General features: G+C 54.5%; 2 protein-coding genes across 6 annotated transcripts in view; both read right to left on the reverse strand.

Annotated features, from left to right (window-relative positions):
• GABRG3 (gamma-aminobutyric acid type A receptor subunit gamma3) overlaps window positions 1–11,008 on the reverse strand; it is a gene marked incomplete at both ends in the record, with an annotated part of 209,399 nt that extends 198,391 nt beyond the window's left edge. For both annotated transcript variants that reach the window (XM_081124442.1, XM_081124441.1), the window contains 2 exons: window positions 4,808–4,956; window positions 10,956–11,008. In XM_081124442.1, coding sequence (XP_080980568.1) covers window positions 4,808–4,956; window positions 10,956–11,008 — 202 coding nt within the window. The remainder of the gene's footprint in view (window positions 1–4,807; window positions 4,957–10,955) is intronic.
• An 11,035-nt stretch (window positions 11,009–22,043) lies between these two features.
• GABRA5 (gamma-aminobutyric acid type A receptor subunit alpha5) overlaps window positions 22,044–25,502 on the reverse strand; it is a 53,583-nt gene continuing 50,124 nt past the window's right edge. For all 4 annotated transcript variants that reach the window (XM_081124439.1, XM_081124438.1, XM_081124437.1 and 1 more), the window contains 2 exons: window positions 23,859–24,070; window positions 22,044–23,324 (listed from right to left, as the gene is read on the reverse strand). In XM_081124439.1, coding sequence (XP_080980565.1) covers window positions 23,025–23,324; window positions 23,859–24,070 — 512 coding nt within the window. In that variant the 3' untranslated portion in view covers window positions 22,044–23,024. The remainder of the gene's footprint in view (window positions 23,325–23,858; window positions 24,071–25,502) is intronic.

Below are 25,502 nucleotides of genomic sequence, written 5' to 3' on the forward strand. Positions count from 1 at the left end.
CAGCCCCAAGGACCTCGTGCCCCATGGAACTGGGGAGGGGCATCCTGCCTGATAGTTTCCTATTTGGTTGTTTCTTTCCACCTCGCTGGCTCAGAATCCCAGTGCTCTCCTGATACGGGATGATGACTCCGGAGGACCAGGGCACACAGGGCTTTAGAGCTGCCTTTTTACTTTTTTACTATCTCTTTACTGATTTCAGAAAGAGGGAGGGAGAGAGAGAGAGAGAAACATCAATGATGAGAGTCATAGATTGGCTGCCTCCTGCACGCCCCCTGCTGGGGATCGAGCCCGCAACCCGGGCCTGTGCCCTGACCGGGAATCGAACCCGGATCCCCTGGATCCTGGGTCGATGCTCAGCCGCCGAGCGGGGCCCGGCAGGGCTAGAACTGCCTTCTTAGGAAGCATTCTTTCTCCGTGGGCGTGCCCGCGGCTGCATTTGGGAAAAATCGCACGTCCCATGTACACAGCGGTGGGAAACGACGTCTTTAGAATCGTGGATTCGGCTTGCCTGTCGCCCGTGACAAGGCCTCGGTATGTCCCCGAGCGTCCTGTGTGTGTCTGGGCGGGAGGCGAGGATAGGGTGCGGGCTGCCCCATCTCCCGGCGCCCGCCCGCGGCTGCGCATGCGCCCAGCGCGGCAGGAGGTCCCCGTTCATCCCGCGGGGCACGGGCCCCCGGGCTCGGTCCCCAGCAGGGCGCGCCGGGGGCAGCGGGCCAATGACCCTCATCACCGACGTTTCTCTCTCCCTCCCTCTCCCTGAAATCGATTCAAAAACAAAGCAGCGCCCGGGCTGAGCGAGGGCGCAGGCGCCTCCAAGGCGCGGGCTGGGCGCTGAGCTCCCCCACTTTCGCGCGTGTCCCCCCCTTCCGCCCAGAGAACGAATGTGCTGTTTCGCTGCATTCTGGCGAAGGCTGAACCTTGCGCAGAAGAAAAAGGAGTCAGTCTTCTGACCAAAACACCAAAAAAAATGGGGGGTAGGCGGCGGGGCGAGTCAGGCGAACAGAGACGCCGGGGCCGGGCCTGCGGGCCTGAGGAGCCGGGCCGCCCTGGTCCTGGTCCTGGTCCTGGCCCGGCCCGGCCCCGCCGCGGCTGCGGGGCTCTGCCTACCTGAGGGTCCCCCGCTGGGTCGCGGCCACGTGCCCGGCGCCCTGGGCCCCGAGCAGCTGGAGCGAGCGGAGCAGCGAGGCGTCCGCGCAGCCACCGCCCCGCCGGCCTCGCGCCGGGAGCGGCTCCTCCCGGCAGGCAGTGCGCGCTCCTCCCGGCAGGCAGTGCGCGGGCCCGGGGCGCCTGCGCGGGCTCGCCCCGCGTTTCCCACAACCCCCCGCGTGTGGGGCGCGCACGAGGAGCCGGCGCGAGGCCGACGAGGCCGAGGCTCCGCGGGGAGGCGGCGGGCCCCGGGCGCGGGCGAGGACGGCGGGGACTGTGGGCGGCGCGGCCGGTGAGTAGCGCTGCGCGTCCCTCCGCCTCCGTGGGGGGGGCTCTGGCCCGGGGCGCGCCCGCCCGCGCGGTCCCCGCAGGGTCGCCCCGGCCTCGCGGTCGGACGCGGAAAAGGCGCAGAGGCGCCCAGGCCCGAAGGGAAGAGGGGACGCCGCCGTTCTTTGCGGGCGGCAGGGTCGTGGGCACAGAACCCCCCGAAGGCTCCCCTAAAACTTAGAGCTGACACGTGACTCGGCAAGTTTGCGGGGCGCGCGGTCTGCGGAACCGGCGGCCTGGCTGGGCAGCAACCGCGCATGCGCAGAAGCTAAGACACCGGCTCCGTCGCGGGGGCGTCAAAATGTGTGAAACACCTGGAAGTAAGTTTAACCAAAGAGGTGAAAGATCTGCACTGTGAAAACTATAAGACACCGAAGGAGGACACTGGGCAGGATACAAATAAATGGAAGGACACACCTCGCTCACGGATTGGAAAGATTGATATTGTTAAAACGTCCTTACTACCTAAAGAATATGCAGATGCAGTGCAATCCCTACTAAACGATCGCTGGCATTCTTCTCAGAATTAGAACTAGTTTTAAAATTTATATAGGATTAAAAAAAAGACCCCAAAGAGCCAAAGAAATCTTGAGAAAGAACAAAGCGGGAGCTGTCACACTTTCATAACAAATTATACGACAAAGCTGCAACAAGCAAAACAGAATAGTAGCATCATAAAAACAAATTATAAATCAGTGCAACAGAATAGACAACCTAGAAATAAATCCTCACTAATATGGTCATTTAATCTATGGCAAAGAGGCAAAGATATACAATGGGGTAAAAACAGTCTTTTCAGGAAGTAGTGTTGGCAAAACTGGACGGATATATGCAGAAAATAAAATTGTACCACTTTCTTATTTCATATACAAAAATATTCCTAGAAGAAAAAATAAGACTCAGCAATATCTTTTTGGATATATCTCCTCAAGCAAGGAAACAAAAGAAAAGCACATTAACAAGTTGGCTACATCAAAACAAAAAGGGTTTTCACAGCAAAGGAAACAAGTGAAATGAAAAGACAACCTACTAAATGGGAGAAGATATTTGCAAATGTTACATCTGATAAGAGGTTAATATGCAAAATATATAAAGAACTCATACACCAACTTAACACAAAAAAACCCCCCGATAGTCCAATTAAAAATGGGCAAAGGACTGAATAGACATTTCTTCAAAGAGGGTGTACAGATGGCCAACAGACATTTGGAAAGATACTCAGCATCACTAATCATCAGGGAGATGCAAATTCAAACCACAATGAGATATCACCTCACACCTGTCAGAGTGGCCACCATCAATAAATCAACAAATAACAAGTGTTGTCAAGGGTGTGGAGAAAAGGGAGCCCTCTTGCACTTTTGGTGGGATTGTAAATTGGTGCAGCCACTATGAAAACCATTATGGAGGTTTCTCAAAAAATTAAAAATAGAAATGCCATACAATGCAGAAATCCTGCTTCTGGGTATTGATCTTAAAAAAACAAAAGCACAAATTCAAAAAAAGATGCATGCACCCCTGTGTTCATTGTATGATTACTAGCAATAGCCAAGATATGGAAGTAACCTGGATGTCGACCAATAGATGAATGGGTAAAGCAGAAGTGAGATATATATACAATGGAATATTCAGCAATAAAAAAGAATGAAATCTTGACGTTTGTGACCACATGGGTGTACCTAGAGGGCACAGTGCTAAGTGAAATAGGTCATGCAGAAAAAGACAAATACCACATGATCTCACTTATATGTGGAATCTTAAAAAACAAAATAAATGAACAAACAAAACAGAAGCAGACCCCTAGAGAAAAAGCTTGCCAAAGGGGAGGGTGTGGGGAGATGAGAATAAAAAAAATAAAAATAAAAAAATTATAAAATATTTAGAAGAAAACAGGCAAAAAAATCTTAAGAAACTAGGGCTTCATGAAGACTTCTTAGACATTACTCCAAAAGCATGTTTCATAAAAGAAAAATCAGTAAATTGAACTTCATCAATATCAACATTTTTCCTCTAGGGGAGATCCTGTTAGGGGGATGAACAGACAAGGGACAGACTGACAGAAAATGCAAACTACATCTGGCAAAGAGATCATACCTAGAATAGATGAAGAACTCTTAATACACAAGAAATAATGAAATGACCCAAATTTTTTAAGGGCAAATAACATGAAGAGATGTTTCAATGAACAGGATATACCAGTGGCAAGCACAGAAAAAGAGTTCCTATCACTAGCCCTTAGGAAAAGGTAAACAAGACTGCCATGCGCTGTCAGCCTATCAGATACATACCTATTAGCTAGAGCAGCCAAGATTAAAAAATAGTGACAGCACCAATTGCTGGTGAAGATACACTGAAATTGGGTTTCTCACACATTGCTGGTGAGAATAGAAAAAGGAACAGCCACTTTGGAAAAGAGTTGGAGAGTTTCCTCAAAAACTAAACAGGCCTTCATCATACAACCTAGTGATCCTGCTCCTGGGCCTTCATCCCAGAAGATCAAATGTCCGCACAGAGACCTGCATACCAGTGCACACAGCCATGTTGTTTTGTTTTTAAATATATCTTCATTGATTTCAGAGAGGAAGGGAGAGAGAGATAGAAACATCAATGATGAGAGAGTCATCGATCGGCTCCCTTCTGCTCTCCCCCTGCTGGGGATTGAGCCTGCAACCCGGGCATGTGCCCTGACCTGGAATCGAACCACCATCTCCTGGTTCGTAAGTCGATGCTCAACCGCTGAGCCATGCCTGGCCGGGCCATGTTCTTTGTAATAGACCAAAACCAGAAACAACCGAATTGCTTCGTTGGTGAATGAATGCACACACCGGGGTCCATCCACACCCCGGAAAGTCACTCAGCAGGAAGGAAGGACAAATGCACAACCCTCTGAATAGATCCCACATCCTTCTGCTGAAGGAAGAAACACCCATCCATGAGGTCACATGCTGAATGACCTCATGTCTGTGACATTCTCACAGGACAGAAGCACAGAAGTGGAGAACAAGCCAGTGGATGGTGGGAGTCAGGGATTTGGGAGGAGGGCGGTGACGATAAAGGGAAGTGGGAGGGGGTCTTTATGGTGATGGGGCAGTTCCGTGTGGTGACTGCGGAGGTCCCTCCACAAATCTACACTTGACAAGATGACAGAGAGCCAGACACACACTGTACCGACGTCAGCTTCCAGGTTTTGATGTCATACTATAGTCATGAGTTGTGTGGCTCTGCGATCTTTGCAACCTCCTGTGAATTTATCATTATTTAAAAATGAAAACTCAGAAGGTGCGTCATCACCGCCTGACTATTTCCTGCTGGAATAGCAACCGTGAGCACTCACCCCCAATGTCTGGCCTCAGCTTTTTGTCGTATTCTCTCAGCAGCTTGTTGAGGATGAGAGTCACGTCGGTGTCTTGGGATTTGGGAGCCAGGACCCACTTCTGGTTGGATGATGCCCCTTCATCGTCGTCCTCCTCTGCCCTTCTGGACCTGTAACGATGGCACAAAGCATGAGCGTAAGTGGCACAGCAACTCCGGAAAGTGTCTCAAACACGGTGAGCCCCAGGACCCCTGAAACAGGGAGAAAGTCCCCAGAACCCTCATTCCAACCCCTGGATTCTCTCTCCAATTAAAATAAAATGAGACACAAGTTAGAAAGATTCATTAGGAAGAAGGATTGAAGGCATAATGCTTTCATTAAATGTCACAAAATGTTTCCATGTCCAAGGGAAACTGTAGACACTCTGATAAGTACATCAGTGCCAGACGGTCAACCAGCAGGTGCTCAGCTGTTCTTGAATCCACCTGGAGAACCACTGGAGGTCAAGGCATCAACCTTCCAGATATTTGTCAGACGGTGACTTTATTGGTCACTTCTACCCCCTCCACCCACCAAGACCTCATTTTAGCTGAAGGTGAGAACAGCCCTGGCCAGTGTGGCTCAGTTGGTTGGGCATCATCCTGTGCACCGAAGGGTCACTAGTTCAATTCCAGGTCAGGGCACATAGGTTTTGGGTTCAGTCCCCAGTCGGGGTGGGTTCAGGAGGCAACTGATCAATGTTTCTCTCTCTCCCTCTCCCTTCCTCTTTCTCTAAAATCAATTTAAAAAAACATTTAAAAAAGCATTTACAGATTGTCTGCACTGAACATAGTTAAGTCTGATTTCTGTGCTCCTCATGGACACTGGGATCTTTGGTCTAGGCCTGGGGACATCACGAGGTGGCCTGCTTTGCCAGCACTCAGGTGGGGTGACAAGGAGCAGAGATGTTGGTGAGCCCTCTGGCAATTCGCAGGCCTCTCACAACATGAACGGAATCATCTCTTGCAGAGAAGTCTAACTCGGACATTAAAAATTAATCTTTCTAATACATCTTCACCATTTTGGCCCCTTAGTAAATGAATGTTTGAGTGCCTCCAAGCTTGCTCTTTGCAGGGCTGAGCATGACAGCCGCCTCTCCTGGCTCACTGGAACGGCGAGGCCTCCAAAGGACAGCTACTTTTCTTTCTTTTTTTCTTGTTTCAGTTAAAGCATTTTTATTTACTAATATTATAAATGTACAATCTCTATTTTGAAGTAGGGAGCCTTGCCTGTTGACCTTTTACCTTACTGGTATCATTGTCAAGGCTACTGTCACTTTATGGATGGACGCATGGAGCTTTTGGCTGCACGTTATTATAATTTGAATTATAGCCCTGGGTGGGTGGCTCAGCTGGTTGGAGCATCGTCCTGTACACCAAAAAGTTTTGGGTTCAATTCCTGGTCAGGGCATATACCTGGGTTGCAGGCTGACTCCAGGACAGTGTGGGAGGCTTCTCTCCCACATCGATGTTGCTGTCTCTCTCTTTTCCTTCCTCTCTAAAAAAAGTCAATCAGTAAAACACCCTCATTGGCACTCCTCTAATTCCAGGATCACCAAACATCTGTATATTTCGTTTGTTTCCCCTTTCCCTCCGGGGGAAGAGAGTGCTGATCGTGCTAATGTATTTTGATTTACAAAAGCTGGATTTGTCCCTCACATTCTATAGTCATATACTGCAATTTTGATTCTTTTAATTCCTTGAAAATTTAATTTTGTATGGCCCCGCAGTAATTTCCCTGGTTCTTCTTTATTTTCTTGTCTAACATTGGCAGACCCAGTGTATTGATAAAGTCCATCCAGAACTGACTTTCTGGAGCCTCCATGGATTCCTGTCATTGTCACCTAGGCGTCCACAGTACAACAGTTTTCAGAGTGACTGAGGCTGTCTCAACAACGCAGCCCTTCAGAATTGAAAAGGGGTGGGTCTTCTGCTGCATTTTCAGGCAGACGGCCCCTGGCCAGGGCAGGAAAGCTTGGCACACACGCAAACTCCGTCCCAGTTCACTGTGTAGTACGCTGTGTAGTTTGTCAGTGACTGGGTAGGAGCTCATTTCTGTTTAGCTTCCCAGGCAGGAGCCAAAGGTTAACACCATCTCAGGGTAGTTGTGCTCTGGGACATGTTTCTTTAAGTTAATTTTTGGCGTTTTCTGAATTATCTATAATGAACATGAAATGAATGAAAAGAATAAACTTTTTAATGTTCGTGACCTCTGCTTAAGTCTTCAGAATCATAAATGTGTATGTATATCATATATATATGCATTAGTCTTTTTATGAGTGTTAAGGAGCCTTAACATAGACAGTGTCGTCTAGACCTGGGTGATATACACGTGATGTGAGATGTTGTTTTGTTAATTCTCACACAAGGATACTTTTCCCCATTGATTTTTTAGAAGGGAGGGAGGGAAGGGGAGAGAGAGAGAGACAAACATTGATGTGGGAGACACACATCAACTGGTTGCCTCCTCTCCCACCCCAGGGTGGGGGATCCAACCTGCAAGCCAGGTACTTGCCCTTGACGGGGAATTGAACCCGAGACCCTTCCATGCTTGGGCCAACACCCTAACCACTGAGCAACACCGGGCACAGCACATGTATGAGATTTTGACCATGAGTGTGTAGAATATGTCTCATAAGACTGAGTTCAAGTGTCTCCCAGGCTGATCTTAAACTGTCATTTTATTTCTTGAAGACTTATTGTCTAGAAGAATAAAATAAATCATCGATAAGAACTATAAATTGCCGTGGATTCTGATTCATAGCCAACATCCGCCACCAAGAGGGACCTGTAAAATGTGCAACACAAAATCAGTAAGTGATATGCTACGAGTAACACTATGGGTTTCTAAATGCCACTGTCAGATCATTTCTTTTGTCAGGAATATTAACTGTATCACTTTGGGGGGGGAGAGAAACAGTGGGTGAAACATGTTCTGTGGGACGTGGCTGGCTGGCAGTTTATTCTAGGGCAGAGGTGTTGGAAGGTGAGTGGAGGGGCAGTTGACCTCGGCCAAATCGCACAGCCTTCTCAGGACACGTGCAGCTGAGCCACAGAGCATTCCTCTTTCTCTCTGCAGGATCTCCCTTCCCTCCCCTCTCCTCCCGTCCCCTCCTGGCTCCCCACCCCCACACTCAAAGACAGCCCCCCAGATCTTGCTGTCCGTGCTGTTACTGCCCCAATGGTCCTAAGGGCACAGCGGAGCTCACTCACCAAGACTCGTCAGTTCCCTGTGTACACAGCCTCGGTTCCTGAGAAACCCTTGGAGCTACTTCAGCGACAGGTATGAAAATGCGTCTCAAGTCCCTCTAGTGGCGACGAGAGGGCTTTCCTGACATTGCATAAGCTGCCTCCTTAGAGGCCAGGCCAGGTGAGAGTGGGGGAGGCAGAAAGTCAACGAAGCCGCCTTCTCTCCTGGGAGGTAAAGGGAGCCCTGGCTCTGGGGCGGGGCAGGGCTGGGCTGGCTGAGCTGCACGGGGGCAGCGATGCTCCTGCCCTCAGCCCCGCACCAGCTCATCCCATCCTGATCCCATGTCAGTTTGCTGCAGAACTTGAGGGAACGAAACGGACGCCTCCCAGTGCTAATGCCAGCAGCCAGCCCCACAGGAAAACCCTGGCTTCGATGAGAACCACATGTCATCCCAGGGGAGCCACTGGAGTGTAGATAAAACAAAAGCACTCTGTTTCTCCAGATTCTGAGTGGTTGTGTATAATCTTTATGAGCTTTCTGTTGTTGGGACTGCTGGCTCCCAGACACCATCACTGCAATTCGCTTTGTGTTAAAAGCAAGCTGGTGAGGTATTGTCATTGTCACGTTGCTGCTCACCCTCAGATGTTGTTTCCCTGTCTTGCATCTTTCCTTCAACCATCAGGCCCAGGATGAAGTCTGAAGTCCTTTAAGCACTACCAGGAGCTCCCAAACCTCGGGAAGCTACATCCCAGTAGCCCCAAGGCCTAGTGTGACTTAGTGAGTTTCACTGTACAATCAGCTCATCCATGGGGGTCAGAGTGGGGCGCATGGCCCTGCAGGGAGCTGCCAGGCCATTGGCACAGGGCATACCTGTCTGTCACACCCTGTCCCAGGGCTCATCACTGGGGAGGCATTCCCAGTATGAATGAGACCCCGTCCACGTTAATAACAGCTCTGAAAGATCACACCGGACATCAGATTGTTTCACATCTCTGTAAAACCCACTCAGAGAGCAAAGGCACTTTTTACCCCCTTTTTAACTCTCACCTAAGGATATTTCTCATTTTCTTTAAGAGAGAGAGGAAGGGAGGAAGAGAGAGAGAGACAGAGAGAGGAACATAGATATGAGAGAGACGTCAATCAGTTGCCTCCTGTACGAGCCCCAACTGGGGATTGAACCTGAAACCTGGGTATGTGCCCTGACTGGGAATCGAACCAGAAGCCTTTTGGTGGCCAGGACGATGCTCCAACCAGCTGAGCCACCCGGCCAGAGCCAAAGGCACTTCCGAACGAGAGGCAGATTTGAGTTTTTCCCGAATGCTGTGCAGCCTCTGTTGTGGAGGCCAGGGAAGTGCCAGACAGGCCGTACTGCAGTTGATATATCTGCCCTGGTGGAGATGGATGGGGTGCATGTGCCTTTGGCAGTTCCTAGGAGCCGGGCTGCTTCAGGTTCAACCACGTCTCCCTGCTGATCACATGAAGGGCATCAGGCAGCCTTCCTCCTGCACAGTCAGTGTCTCTGGATCCCCAGTCACCTCACCCCAAACTGCAGGTCACTCCTCCCCTCTGGTGGCAACAGCAAAGTCACGGAGACATGGCTTCGGATCTAGATACCATGACTTTGGGCCTGTCTGTTGTGCCTGGTGTTGTCTCCTGGGCCCCCCGCCTCTGGACAGAACCACATCCTGGTGGAATTAACCTCAGAAAATGCACTCTCATCTCCCCGCAGCTCTGTCCTTAGACGGGAAGAAACTCGGGCTGAGAGGCTCCGGGAGTGTCCTGCCTGGTGGAGGGAGCTGCCTGCTGTCCCCGCACGGCACACAGTCTCCACTTTTAGTGACCACAAGTGTTAGGACTGGAGGGCCAAGGCTCTCCTCCTCAGGGCCGAGCACCCCTGTCACAGGTGGGAAGTGAGACTTGGGGGGCCCGTCACGTCGTGGAGGATCTGTGAAGGAGCCTTCGTGGTTCTTTCCTACTTCACAAGCATGAACGCAAATGCAAGACCTCCTGCGCTGCCTGCTGACACCTGCAGGGTTTGCGGCCCACAGGGACACTCTAGCTCCCAGATCCAGGTGATGAAGGTGTCCTAACAAGGGCGTTTGGGAAATGGGGTTCCCTGAGGTCTGGGGGTGGGGTCGGGGGAAGAGCCAGGGAGCCACTCTGATTTCTAAAGCACAGTCTGCAGTCTTTGGACCAGTGATCTCGCCTGGGAGACAGAGTTGAAGAAGCCAAAGCATCTCTGGTCATATTTACAGCTACAGGGTTTAACCCTTCTGGTCCCTCGGCCCCTCCATCCTCGCGGGCCATCCTCACCCCTTCCTGGAGCGTCTCCGGGCTCCGCTTAGCTGGCCGTGTGTGTTCCCAGAGGAGGGCGAGAGGCATTTATTGTGGTGAGAGGATGTCCTAGCTTAGCAGGCAGCAGCCTTGTCAGCTCCAACACGCTGCCTGGTGGGGTAGGGGTCTGTCCCCGTGCGTGCAAGTGGCTCCCCAGGGGGCGGTGTGTGCCTGCGGGGCCTGGACAGGGGGGCCCTTCCCGAGAAGCAGGCTCCCCGCCGCCCACCTGGCCCGATGCTCCACCTGCCTCCAGCCGGAGGGACACCGGGCAGCCGGGAAATCCTGACTCCTGGTCCCGGGAAATGGGAGTGAGGGCAGTGACCCCGAGTGCCGGCCAATGTGTGTGTCAGACCCGGAGCACTCGAGCTGGGGCGAGGGGAGTGCACGGGGGGAGACACCCCCACAGCCACCCCGAAGGCCCCGGGAGAGGGGCCCTTCACCCCGGAGCCAGGTCCCACCTTCCCGGCCGACAGGCTGCAGCCGCCCGGCGGGGGCAGGTGAGGCGCGGGCCGGGCTCTGCCGCAGCCCAGCCGACGGGCCCGGACCCGCCCGGACAGCGCCCGCCGCCCTCCCGCCCGCGGAGCCGGGTCCGCGCGGCGCCACTTACCGCGCGTGCGAGCCGCAGAACAGGCAGAGCAGCAGCAGCAGCCTCGGGGCCATGGCGCCGGAGCTCGGCGCGGGTCCGAGGCCTCGCGGGTCCGCTGGCGCTGCCGCCGGCCGGGCGGTGGGGCTCCGGGCTCCGGGCTCGGGCGGCCGCGCCCCCGACGGCCGGCGGGTCTGCGCGGGGCGCACGCGGGACACCCGGCGGCCGCGCCGCGCCCTGGCCCGCGCTGCGCGGGGTCGGCGCCGGGTGGCGGGGTCGGTGGGCGCGGGCGTCCCGGGCCCCGCTGCCCGCCCCCGGTGCCCGCGCTGGGCTCTGCGCGCTGCGCTCTGCGCTCGGCTGCGGCCGCGCTCGGGGTGGGGGCCGCGGGGCGGGCGGGCGGCGGGGAGGAGTTTCCCCAATTACGCGCCCGACAGCGCGCCGGGCGGAGACGGAGGCTGGGGCGGACCCCGGGTCCGAGGCCGGGCAGGGGGCGCGCTCCGCGGGCGGGGAGGCTTGGAGCCCGAGGCTGGGTCCCAGGGGCTGGCACCCCGTGGTCAAGAGGGAGCCCCGGTGTCCCCTGCCCTGTCAGCCCGAGGGGGTGGCCCCCCGGTGCCCCTGACCTCCTGCGCCCGCCCCCAGGTGCGCCTCCTCTAGGCAGGCCAGGGCCCGGGGGCACCGCTGGCTGGAAACAGCCCTTCCCTGCGCACGTCGCGCTGGGTGCCGACCTCCTCCTCTGCGTGAAAAGTGGAAATGGCACCTTTCGGGCGGAAAGGAGCGCCTAAGACGCCCAGTAAGCCGTGGGGGGAGAGACGTTAGGCCAGAAAGCAGCAGACGAGCCAGGACGCGCCGGCGTCCCATGGACTGAGCGACCCCAGGCTGGCGGTGCCGCTTCTGTGGTCGGGGCCCACACCACCAGGATCGCGGGGAGCAGGGCGCCGCCAGGTCGGGGCCCACACCGCCAGGATCGCGGGGAGCAGGGCGCCGCCAGGTCGGGGCCCACACCGCCAGGATCGCGGGGAGCAGGGCGCCGCCAGGTCGGGGCCCACACCGCCAGGATCGCGGGGAGCAGGGCGCCGCCAGGTCGGGGCCCACACCGCCAGGATCGCGGGGAGCAGGGCGCCGCCAGGTCGGGGCCCACACCGCCAGGATCGCGGGGAGCAGGGCGCCGCCAGGTCGGGGCCCACACCGCCAGGATCGCGGGGAGCAGGGCGCCGCCAGGTCGGGGCCCACACCGCCAGGATCGCGGGGAGCAGGGCGCCGCCAGGTCGGGGCCCACACCGCCAGGATCGCGGGGAGCAGGGCGCCGCCAGGTCGGGGCCCACACCACCAGGATCGCGGGGAGCAGGGCGCTACTAGTACACCGCGACCCAGCCCCTGGGAGCCCGCGCTGCGCCCGAGCATCGCCGCTGCACCCAAAGGTCCCACAAAGGGCTCGGGCGGTCAGGCCACCACCCTGGGGGAGGGCTCAAGGGCTCAACGGTTTCCCAGCCCGTGTTTCTCCCTCTCTCCCCAAGCCCATAAAAGCATCTGGGGGGAAACAGAAGTTAGCTTTTATGTTGCCAAAAATAGCTCCTGGAAGGTATTTTAGATCTATATTCCCGGGGTCCCAGAGGGTGAGCTACCTGCTTCCTCATGGGGCTCAGTAGCCTTGCCCATGAAATGCATGGGGAGCAGGCGGAGTTTGGTTTCCCGGCCCTTCTGGGTGGTCATCGGGAGCCTGGCCATGAGTGGACTGGGGGGAGGTTGGTGGTGATGACCCTGTTTTGCTTTTTTAGCAGTGGAGCTGTGGCCTCGCGGCCCGGCCGTCGCCTGTCTCCGTGTGGCCTCAGGCTCCCTCCTGCCCAGGGCTCCGTGTGGAGTCCCCCGCGTCCACACTTCTCGGGTTTTGTTGCCTGCGAAGACTAGACGGTCCTGCCTCCCGCCGCTCCCTCCAGATGCAGGGGAATGAGTCCTCACTCTCTGCCCTCGCCTCTAACTGGCTCCATCACACAATCGAGCACTTTAAAAATCAGTTGCATAATTGCTTTTCATTTGTTAATTGCTTGTAGAAACATGTCAAGTCTCCCATAGTTCTAAAGTGTGCTGTGAGAGAAAAAAACACGCCAGTGAAAAGAAGCTATTCTTTTGGGCCTCAGCGTTTGACGCAGTGATAGGCACATGGGTAAAATAGCCATCGGGTATTGATAACATAATAGGGCCCCAGGGCTGCTGGGAAGGTTTTACAGAGGTGAACTCATGGAAGCCTCATAACATTCTTCCTATTTTAAAGGTGGAGAAAAGGCACAGAGCAGTTAAGTCACTCCCCTACCATCACACAGCTGGGAGGTTGCATATTGGGGTTAAAACCAGGCAGTTGGCCTGGCTGGCGTGGCTCAGTGGTTGAGCATCGACCTAGGATCCAGGTGATTGGGGTTCGATTCCCAGTCAGGGCACAGGCCCGGGTTTCGGGCTGGATCCCCAGCAGGGGGCGAGCAGGAGGCAGCCGATCAGTGCCTCTCATCATTGATGTCTCTCGCTCTCTCTCTCCCTCTCCCTTCCTCTCTCGGAAATCAATAAAAACATTTTTAAAACACAAAACCCCCAGGCAGTTGGCTCTAACGTCTGCACCCAAGTGGCTGGCCAGGCTGCTTCTCAGGGGAGTCGTTCCGAAGCACTTGCCGGCCGCTTCTCTAGGCGAAGTGTTCGACTCCTGGCTGTGCCCTTCATGATCCGAGCAGGAGTACAAACGCTTGAAAATTGTTCATAATAATTGTTTATAATTCCATATTGGAAGGCTTTTACAATTATCCGTATCATGAGAAGAGCCTGAGAGAGTTTCTATGGTTTGACTCGTGGAAAAGAAAATCGTGAGGCTCTTGACAGCCCCGGGTTGTTGGCCCCTGTCCTTGGTCAGTGTGTCGTCGTCATGAATGAGCGCGGCCCGGGGCCATCGGGCGCTCGGGATGCTTTGCTCCATTTATTGGACTTTGTGGGTCAGCTTGGTGGGCGTGAGACTTGCCCATTTTAGCTTGAACCCCCCCCCACCATGTTTGGGTCTGGAAAAAGGTTTCTTTCTTTTTTAAGCTAAATTGGTTTAGATGAAGGAGAAACCCAGTGTAAGCTTTCTGGTCTCAAGTGTGAAAGCAAAATGGAAGGTCAAGAATCTAGGATCTTCAAAGAGTGTGCTTTTAGGCTTGACTTTCTTCCCTTCCCCAGCTGACCAGAGGGAGGGAGGGGGAGAGGGAGAGAGGGAAGGGGGAGGGGGAGAGAGGGAGGGAGGGGGAGGGGGAGAGAGGGAAGGGGGGAAAGAGGGAGAGAGGGAAGGAGGGAGGGGGAGAGAGGGGGAGGGGGGAGGGGGAGAGAGGGAAAGGGGGAGGGGTAGAGGGAGGGGGAGAGGGCTAGAGGAAGAGCGGGGAGGGGGAGAGAGGGGGAGGGGGAGAGAGGGAGAAGAGGGAAAGGGGGAGGGGTAGAGGGAGGGGGAGAGGGCTAGAGGAAGAGCGGGGAGGGGGAGAGAGGGAAGGGGGGAGGGGGAGAGAGGGGGAGGGGGGAGGGGGAGAGAGGGAGGGAGGGGGAGAGAGGGGGGAGGGAGGGGGAGAGAGGGAGGGAGGGGGAGGGGGAGAGAGGGAAGGGGGGAGAGAGGGAAGGAGGGAGGGGGAGAGAGGGGGAGGGGGGAGGGGGAGAGAGGGGGAGGGGGGAGAGAGGGAAAGGGGAAGGGGGAGAGAGGGAAAGGGGGAGGGGGAGAGAGGGAGGGAGGGGGAGGGGGAGAGAGGGAAAGGGGGAGGGGGAGGGAGGGGGAGAAAGGGGGAGGGGGAGAGAGGGGGAGGGGGAGAGAGGGGGAGGGGGAGAAGAGGGAAAGGGGGAGGGGTAGAGGGAGGGGGAGAGGGCTAGAGGAAGAGCGGGGAGGGGGAGAGAGGGAAGGGGGGAGAGAGGGGGACGGGGAGAGAGGGAGAAGAGGGAAAGGGGGAGGGGGAGAGGGAGGGGGAGAGGGCTAGAGGAAGAGCGGGGAGGGGGAGAGAGAAGAGGGGGGAGGGGGAAGGCAGGGGGAGGGGGGGGCGGAGCTGCTCCCCGGAGCGTGCGCAGTGCCGGGCTCTGGCTCTGCGCCTTCGGCCCCCAGGCGCGGACAGCTCCGCTGGGGCCGGGGCCCGCCTGTGGCTCCTCCCGGTTCCCTGGGGAAGGAGGGAATAACAAGAGCCGTAAGCGGTGGGGCGGGGCGCGTCCCCTGGGCCACCCACGCACCCCGAGGGTGGGAGCGCCCCGCGGGGAGCGCCCAGGTCCGGAGGCCCGCGCCCGGGGGAGGCGGGGGCAGCGCGCGGCGCCCGGGGACCCCTGGCGGCTCCCGGGGGAAACGGCCCAGGTTCCCTCGGCGGCGCCGCTTCACCTCCTGCGGGCGCGGAGGAGCCGGGCGAGCCGGGCTGGGATAACCGGGGCTCGTGCTTGCGGGCGGCGGGGCTTTTAGGGACGCGGGGCTCCCCTCTCCGCACTGTGCTTCCCAAACGGTGTAAAAATAGAGCTGCCCCTCCTCTGCCCAAAACATGTCAAGGGAAACGCGATGGAGCGCGCTCCTCTTGGGAGTACGGCTCAATGGCTTTTTTATTTTATTTTATTTTATTTATTTTATTTTATTTTATTATTTTATTTTATTATTTTATTTATTTTTATTTCTATTTATTTTTTTAAAATATATATCGATTTCAGAGAGAGGAAAGGAGAGGGAGAGAGAGAGACAGAAACCTCAATGATGAGAGAGTCATTGATCGAGCCCGCAACCGGGCCTGTGCCCTGACCGGGAATCGAACCCCCATCGCCTGGATCCCAGGTCGACGCTCAGCCGCTGAGCCACGCCCGGCCGGGCTCAATGACTTTTTAAAAAAATGTATCTTTATTGATTTCAGAGGGAGGGAGAGAGAAACATCAGTGATGAGAGTCGTGGGTCGGCCGCCCCCTGCTGGGGGGTGGAGCATGTGCCCTGAGCGGGACTCGAACCCGCACCTCCTGGTTCTGAGGCCGATGCCCAACCGCTGAGCCGCCCCGGGCGGTCAGTGGCCTTTTATCCACATAAGCACCTAAGTAAAGAGACCTGACTGTACATCACTCACCTTAAGGTGGGGACAGTCCCAGGCCCCTCCCCGCCCGGGCCACCTTCCAGGGCAATTCCCACGCGAGCTGAGCTCCCTGGGGCCCCGCGCGGACATGTCGCACTTTCCAGGGCGGTGTGGCTCGTGCCACCCAACCCCACGCCGCTTTGTGCAGCACTTACTCATTTCTTTATTGCCGCCCATGGCATTTCACTGGGTTTTTCAAGACACCACATTCGATTTCGCTGACATGAACATCTTTCTGCAAAGTTTTCTTGGGGACATACGTGCTCAGTTCTCTCGGCTCCCTGGCTAGAAATGGAATTTTTAGATCACAGGGAGGGCATAGGGTCAGTGATAATAAATATCACTGAAGAGAGTTTCAAAGTAGCTGTATCGATGTGCCGCCCATTGGCTATGTGAGTGCCACACCTGGTCTCTACGAATTGCAGCCTTTTTTGTTACAGACGTTCTGGTATCTCCTCCTGGTTTGTTTTTGTTTTTTGTTTTTGTTTTTGTGTTTTTTTTGTCTGTTTTTTTTCCTTAACTCTCACGGAGAATATTTTTCCATTGATTTTTAGAGAGGGTCAGGGAGATCGGAGTTGCAACTCGGGTATGTGCCCTTGACCAGGAATCAAACCCTTGACCGGCTGAGCCACACCGGCCAGGGCTCCCTCTGGTGGTTTTTTTGTTAAATTTTGCTTTTTAAAAAAATTTTAAAAAATGTTTTTATGGATTTCAGAGAGAGAGGGAGACAGAAAAACATCAATAATGAGAGACTCACTGGTCAGCTGCTTCCTGCACGCCCCCTGCTGGGGATCGAGCCCCCAACCCAGGCACCGGCCCTGACCGGGAATCGAACTGTGACCTCTTGGTTCATAGGTCGTTGCTCAACCACTGAGCCACGCTGCCCGGGCTCCCTTTGGTTTCATTCGCCGAGCTCCTTTCAGTTTCTTTCCAGCCGCTGAAGTATCTTCTTCTGTGACATGTCCTTCAAGTCTCTTGCCCGTGATAAAACCAGCCTGTTTCCTTTGTGCCTGTAGCTCACTGTGTGTTGTAGACCTGAGTCCTTCAAGGTGCGCGTGTGGGGACTGTCTCCCTCATCAGCGGTTTGCCTGTAGCCCTCCAAACAGTGTCTTACAAACCCGACTGCTTTCTGTCCTGTTCAATACATCATTGCTTGTTAGAGACCCTAATGAGCACCTGTGTCTTCGTCTAAAAGCTTTAGGGGGAAGCTCCTCTTTGAGGGCCAGGTTTCATTCCTAATTTAATTAGCCTATGATTTTTATTTATGAGCCAATGGTTATTTATCTTCTACAGATAACTAATTGACCTCACATGGTTTATTTAAAACATCATCTTTTCACCACTGAATTTGCATAAGTCAGGTCATGATATATGAAGGCATCTTTTTCTGGGCTGTTTTCTTGATTTATTGCCCTATATTTGCACCAATACCACACTTTTAAAAAATTACTCTCGCTTCAAAATGACTGTTAATAGCTATTATTTCTAGTCGTCTGAATTTATTCCTCCGGCTGATCTACGCCATTTCCATTTCCATTTCCATGTAAGTCAGCTTATAAATTCCCCCCCCCCCCATATTTTAAAACTATTTACTGGGAAATAGTCACAAGCTTAGAAAGAAACATATCTCCATAGAATACAACATAATTGACAGTCACTAGTCTAACTGTGTTCATTGCTCCAATAACATCTTCAGTAGCATTTTGCCCCATATGGTCCAAGATCCCACTCAGGGTCACAGAATCCATTCATTGTGCATCTTTAGTATATTTTTAAGCTAGAACAGGTGCTTGGCCTTTCATGGTTTTTCATTTTTTACATATGTTTTTATTGATTTCAGAGAGAGGAAAGGAGAGGGGGGAGAAAGAAAGAGAGAGAGAGACATCAATGATGAGCATTGATCGGCTGCCTCCTGCACACCCCCTGCTGGGGATGGAGCCCGAAAGGCAGGCATGTGCCGTTACCAGGAATCGAACCGTGATCTCCAGGTTCATGGGTCGATGCTCAACCGCTGAGCAACACCAGCCAGGCTTTCCTGGTCTCTTATAATATTAGTAGTTTCAATAGAGACAAGTGATTTCAGGGAACGCACCTCAGTCGGGGTCTGTCTGCTGCTTCCTCCTGATCAGATTCCGGGTGTGTAATGTGGCGAGAAATCCAGTATAAGTAATATTGCTTTTCTCAGTGCATGGCCTCAGGGGCACAGTGACAGTGTGTCCTACCGTGGGCCACGTTGCTCATTTGATTAAGTTGGGATCTGCCAGGTTCCTACACTGTGAAGTTACTTAAAAAAAAAAAAAAAGTTAGCCCGGCCGGGTGCGGCTCAGTGGTTGAGCGTCGACCTAGGATCCAGGCGATCAGGGTTCGATTCCCAGTCAGGGCACAGGCCCGGGCTGCAGGCTCGATCAATGACTCTCTCATCATTGATGTTTCTATCTCTCTCTCTCCCTCTCCTTTCCTCTCTCTGAAATCAATAAAGATATATTTTTTAAAAATAAAATTAAATAAATAAACTGGAACCAAGTTTAAGAAAAACTTTAGGGTTTTCCTCCTTCGTGGTAGCCTCACATTTCTGTTTTTGTTAATCCTCTCATGGGGATATTTTTCCATTGATTTTTAGAGAGAGTGGAAGGGGGGAGAGAAGAGACACATCAATGTGGGAGAGACACATGGATTGGTTGCCTCCCACATGTGCCCCGACCGGAGGCAGGGATTGAACCTGCATCCCAGGTACATGCCCTTGGCCAGGAATTGAACCCATGACCCTTTTTTTTGGGGGGGGGGGGGCTCTAACCATTGTGAAACACCAGCCGGGGCTGAAATGGCTGCTTTTGATAACCTAATGTTGTCATTACTCTTAGAGGGGAGACAATTTACTGAGGACTCCTCACCTCTGGATAACAGGTTATACGGTCACTTCACCTAAAGGTCAGCCTATGACTCGGGCCAAGCCAGCTGTCACCACACGTGGGGGGGGGGCGGTGTTCCTAGTGTCTTTATGGTAAATTTGGGTAGGTTTGTAATAACCCTGAAGAATTTCATTTGTAAACTTTTATAAAAACTTTCTGTTCTGGTTGGTATCCCCAGCCTTACCCCAAAAGGTCCCACCGCGTCCCGGCCACCCTCTTCTCGTTGCCTGAACTCCCGCCACCGGCCTGGGACGCGCTGGCTGCGGGGGAGGCCCTGGTAGCAGCAGGAAGAGTGTGGAAGAAACGGAACCTCAATTAGTGCATTGGCTCAATCAGAGCTCATTTCGAGTCTCCCTTTCTAAGGTCGGATGTCACAAAAATATCGTCTCTGACCTTTGGTTTTATTTGTCTTTCGATATGAGCTCAGAAAAGCTGAGGACACCCGTGTCTTAGGCCTTCTGTGAGGGAACACGTAAGCGGTAAATATTTCGCAGTCACACGTTTCCATGAAGAATCCCGGCTCACTTCAGAATAAGCTGCAGATGATCTGATTGGGGGTTGAGAGAGGCTATTGAAAACGACAGTGACAAACAGATCATCACGCAAATCTTCCACGGCCTGAACCCCGCGTGCGCTGCGAGAGCGTCGCCCTACCGGGCCCAGACCCGGCGCGTAACTGCGCTCATCAGGTCCATTCACGTTCAAACACCCGCCGCGTCCGCTTAAGGGCACTGCTCCTCCCAGATGTGTTAGCAGGATAAAAGAGACATTAGGATTAATTTTGAAATATTTAAAATACCGTTTTCATTGCGAGAACTGTGGCATCTCCAGTTTTTCAAAGAAAGTTCTTTTTGATTTGAAGGTAATTCTTACGGTGCAGGCTGATGTTGACTGAAAGCGGGTGTTACGCCTTCCTGGGAGGCAGACCCCTGCCCGATGCCATAACCACTGTCATTGGCGTCTGGGCTCTGGAAGGAGCCATCACAGCAAGATGCTCGGCTCTGGGGGTGTCCCCCCCCCCCCGACGGAGGGGTGTGGTGTAGGGAGTGCTACCCCGACAGGCCTATTCTATCAAGACCAGTTTCCTCTACACAGAAGCGCAGATTATTTTACCAAACAAGGAACAGACTTAAAGGTCATGTTTTCAATGGGGAAAGAAAAAAAAAATTCTCCAGGGCAGTCTTAGTATATAATCATTCAAGCCGGGCCTGAAACAAGGTTTTCCATTTTAGGTGGCATTTCTGTTCTAAATCAACTCCCATCTAAAGCCGTCGCGGGGTGTTGCGGGCCCTCAGTTAGTAACTGCGGGAACCGGACGCGTGGTCTGCGTTTTCCCCTCACCGGTGGCGTGATCTGAGCCGGTCAGCGGATCGACCTCTTTGGGTTTCCATGTCCCTAGTTGTAAACCAGAGATTTCTAGCTTACCGGACCTGGTCCCCATAGTTGGTCCCATAGGACCCACAGAGAACTATTTCCAAGGTGTTAACAGGTCGGTTAGAAGATTAACAAGCTGCTAACCAACCTCCAACAAGGGCGTCTGCTGTACCATTTTACCTCGGATAGTTCTAGAAAAGCCTCTGAACCCAATCTCCGCACACAAGCATTCAGGCGAACTTGAGCCAGCGCTTGCCCTAGACAGACACACAGATTGCGGGAAACACAGAACACTGATCGCTGGCTTTCTAGAACATTCCGTCTTTCTATTTATGGCCACGTCAAAAGAGAGCTACTGAAATGCCACGGTTCTGGAAGTAGGGCACTGTAATTTATAATTCTCTTTACAATTCTTATTTCTCGCCTTGTTATCGTTTACCCCAAGGCGATCCTTTATTTTGTGTTCATTAAAAATAACAAACACTGAAGTTTGTAGGATACGAAACCAGTGAGCAGAAGGACTGGATCTTTTTCACTACACGCGAGTCGGGTCTAAGCCTGGGCGGCGTCAGGATGGAGGATTCACCCCGCGGGCCCGGGGGGCTGGGGGGCAAAGCCGAGGGCTTGTCCAGACAATCACAGCGCCCTGGTGGGGACGACATCTTGTGTGAGGCCTGGGATGCTCCAAGTGGGCGTGTGTGGTCCCTTCGACGTCCCTTACAGGCTCTTTCCCCCGAACTACAGAGCAGAGCTAAGCTGAGGGGACTGCGCCAGAGACACTAACCGGGCAGCAAATGCAAACCCACGTTTCGCACCGAGTCTCCGGCCCGCCTTTGGTTTGCGGGGTTTATGCTGATGTTACGGGGGCACAGGCCTCACCGCACAGGCGTAGCAGCATCTGGAGCAGAGCCACGCGCGTGCCTGAGGATTTCGCAGCAGCCTTCCCCGCCCGTGGCCCTTCACCCTCCACGTGTGCGGCCCGGGACGGCGTGGAAGGGGCAGTGGGACCTGCACAGATGCTGGAAACGGGCTGCTGGCTTTTGCAGGCCCGTGCGTCCCGCCTGCTGCTCGGATCGGGTGTGAGAACCGGCGGTGAGGCCTGTGAAAGGCTTTCAGGATGACGCCTGGCGGTTCAGTGAATGATGCTGTGGGCATTTCCGTGGCCACTCAACGTGGAAGGCCCTGCCTGGGTGTGGCCGTGGCCGTGTCCGTGTCCACCACACACAAGGGAGGTGACGCGGTTTTAAGGAACGATGTCCCATTAAGTAGCCAATGTAGGCAGGCCTAATTTTGATAGTTTGCTAATAGTCCTAAGTCCAGTTCTCTTTTTTAAATTTATTGATTGGTTTTTAGAGAGAGAGGAAGGGGAAGAGAAAGGAGAGAGAGAGAGAAACGTGGATTTGCTGCTCCGCTTACTGATGCATCACCGGTTGGTTCTTGCATGTGCCCTGACCGTGGCTCGAACCTGCGGCCTTGGCGTATCCGGATGATGCTCTAACCCACTGCGCCACCCGGCCAGGGCCTCTTCTCTCTCTTTTTATAATTTTGTTTTTCAATTACAGTTGACATTCAACCTTGTTTTGTATTCGTCTCAGAGGTGCAGCCGACGGGTCGGACAATCCTACTTTACAAAGCGGCCCCCCGGTATTTCCAGCGCCCACCCGAGCAACTCCAGGACGGGTTGCCTTTGTGGCCTCCTTAGGAAATCAACCCGCCGAACTCTGACTTGAAACAAAAGAAAGGCGTTTATCCGCAAGATGAGTTCCTTTTTATTTTTTAATGAACATTTAAGGCTCATGTACAAAAGCTAACAGAGCAATACGTCAACCATGAGACACGCACGAGGAGATAAAACGGGAGGGGACTCGGCGACGGTTTCTCACCACGGAAGCGTCACACTGGCTGCAGCGAGGTGGTCGGAGCTTGAGACAGCGGACACGCGCCAAACGCCCAACTGCGCTCCCGCCACTCTCCGGCCTCACGTCTCTTCGGCCTCGGTCACCGTTCAGCTAGTGGGGGGGCGGCTGAAGAACAGGGGATACGTTTCTTCCCCCCTCGCGCCCCCCAAAAAGATTTTTTAAGCAGTGAATTTTTTTTTTTTTCCCCGGGGGAAATCGTTTATCTGTGGACCTAACACACCGCATGTTCTGTCATTAAATTTGCATAAATATTTGGCTAGTCTATTTTGTAAAGTGAGATCATGCAGGACGCTAATTTCTGAAGAGTAAGAATTATCAAAGGCGATTCGTTTGGTACATAAACGCTCACAGTCTCCTTTTGAATGAAAATGTGCTCTTTGTGGTTTTTTTTTTGTTTGTTTCTTGCAAAGATTTGGTCAAGTAATAACCGTGAGCATTTCCTAAAATATTTCTCTGCTGGGAAACTTTGTATGAAATGACATCGGAAGTATAAAAAAAACCGCGTTAGGTAACCCTTGGAACAGTTAAAAATAGACGTATCTTGTTTGTAAACTATCGATGTCAGATACCGAGCGTCTGAGCGTCAGAGCCGTTCGGGTTTTCTAGAGAGTTCTTCAGTTGGCCATCCACGCGACACCTCCGAAACATCTGACGTTACATGTAGAAACATCAAGGCAATAGTATTTGTACATAGTATTAAACATGCAAACGTTTCCCGAACGGCCGTCCCCAGGGGGGCAGTGCCTCTGGCCCGGGCCCGGGCGCCGCGCCTCGGGGAGTCGGGCCCCTGGCAGCGGGGGGCGAGGCGGGTCACTTCGGAGGCGAGGCCCCCTTAATCACGGGCTCCCTGTTCAAATACGTCGCCCAGTAAACCAGGTTGAAGGTGCCGAACAGGACGGGGAATACGATTCGGGACATCTTGTCGATCTTGCTGATGCTGTTGTAAGTCTTTCTGCTCTCGGGGGGCTTGTCCTCGGGAGGGTTTGCGGAGGCGGCGGCCCCGCCGGAGGTGCCCGGGGCCGGCTCCTGCGGGATGTTGGGGGCGTGGGTCATCCTCCCGGTGGTATAGGCGTTCGTTGACTTATTGAGTGTGAGCTCACGCTGCTTTTTCTGCAAAACAGTAGGAGAACGTAACGGCAACGGCCGTTCACGGGCCGCTGCGAGCTCGCTTCTAAAGGTGTATCTGCGGAAAGAGAGAGAACCGTCCCCTCCGCCCCGGCAGAGGGCAGGCTCCAGGGACTCGGGCGTGAGAACCTGCAAGTCGGTTTCTGTTGTTAAATCTCACCCCAGGATGTTTTTTTCCATTGATTTTTAGAGAGCATGGAAGGGAGGGAGGGGAGAGAGAGAGAGAGAGAAACGTGGATGAGAGAGACACATGGATCGGCTGCCTCCCGCATGTGCCCCGATCGGCGCTGGCATCGAACCTGCAACCCAGGCACGTGCCCTTGACCGGGAATCGAACCTGAGACCCTCCGGTGCTCGGGCTGAGGCTCTAACCACACCGGCCAGGCCGGGGAGGTCCTTCTGTTAGGGGCGGGGAGGCAGGACGGACACACACCTGGCCTTGCATTTTGAACTTCGGATCGGGCCCGTTTTCTCAGCGACGTGAACCTGGAGGAAGGGGAGGAGGGAGGGAGCCAGTACCTTGATCTTGGCAGCTTCCAGGGCCTTCTTGCCGTCCCAGGCCCAGCCCCGCTTGGTGAAGTAGTTGACGGTGGCGAACTCGATGAGCGCGGAGAACACGAAGGCGTAGCACACGGCGATGAACCAGTCCATGGCCGTGGCGTAGGCCACCTTGGGCAGCGAGTTCCGGGCGCTGATGCTGAGCGTGGTCATGGTCAGCACCGTGGTCACCCCTGGGGACGGGGGAGAGGAAAACGGGTCGGCGCGGGTACCAGGACCCTAGGTGACACCCGGACGCGACCGACAAGGACGGGGAAGGCACTGGGCACTGTGCCCCAGCCCAGACCCCTAGTTCAGTGGTTTCCGTACACTTCGCACATTCGTAACGTTTAAAATATTGCCCCGGCCGGGCGTGGCTCCGCGGTTGAGCCTCGACCTAGGATCCAGGCGATCGGGGTTCGATTCCCGGCCAGGGCACAGGCCCGGGTTGCGGGCTCGATCAATGACTCTCTCATCAGGGATGTTTCTGTCTCTCTCTCTCCCTCTCCTTTCCTCTCTCTGAGATCAATAAAGATATATATATATATTAAAAAAAGACCAAACCAGTACACATTTAAAATATATATATATTGCTTATTGTGTTTATTCGTGGCCTGTCTCAGGGGCTAGAGCGTCAGCCCCGCACCAGAGGGTCAAGGGCACCCACCCGGGTTGCAGGTTTGATCCCAGCCCTGGTCCGGGCCTGCGCGGGAGGCAACCAATCGGTGTGTCTCTCTCCCTCTCTCCCTCCCGCTCTCTCTCAAAAAATCAACGGAAAAACTATCCTAGTGTGATGATTAACAACCACAACAACCAAGAGGTGCTGTGCACGCCCCACACCGCGGGCCACAGGCACGGCCACGCGGCAGCCTCGCCTCCACCTGGACGAACCCGCCCCAGGCTTCCAGGCACCATGTGAGAACCGGGTCTCGGCACTTCACTCCCTCCCAGACGGTCAGGGTCCCCTCGACGTGGCCGCGCTGGCTGCCTCGCCCGCCTGGGGAACTGGCAGCGACCGTACAGCCCGCCGGCCCCCTTGGGGGCGAGCGACAGCGGGCCGGGCCTGGCAGATCGCGAGCCACCCGCAGGGCATCTACTAAGCGCCAGGCTCTGATCTCGGCCACGTTCTGCATGGGTATTGCTACCCCCGCTTTGCAGGCGGGAAGCTTAACATTTTTAATAGTTAGCAATGCGCCCAACTTTCCAGCTGGGAAGCGGGGTCTGCATTTGGCCCCCGGGCTGGAGGACCCTTCCGGCCACGCGCCTCCACGCGCACAGCGTGGCCCTTCTGCCGTGGTTCTGTCTGCACCAGGGAGCAGCGCGCCCGTCGTGGGCTGAACTGTGACCCCCAAATCCACACGTTCAAGTCCTAACCTCCAGAGCTCCACGTGTGGCCTAACTTGGAGACAGTCGGACAGAAGCGATCAGATTGGGGTCCTAAGGTGCTCCGGGCGAGCCCCATCCCACGTGGCAGGTGTCGGGGATGCGCACCCGGAGAGAGCTCGCGTGGAGACCGGAGCCCGCGGCCACAAGCCAAGGACCACGGGAAGTCGGGGGAGAGGCCTGAGCAGAGTGTCCGGCAGCCCTCAGAAGGGACCTGGCTGCGGCACCTTGACCTTGGCCAGG

Source organism: Miniopterus schreibersii (genome assembly GCF_964146895.1).
Source record: "Miniopterus schreibersii genome assembly, chromosome: 22".
In the NCBI taxonomy this organism is placed as follows: domain Eukaryota; kingdom Metazoa; phylum Chordata; class Mammalia; order Chiroptera; family Miniopteridae; genus Miniopterus; species Miniopterus schreibersii.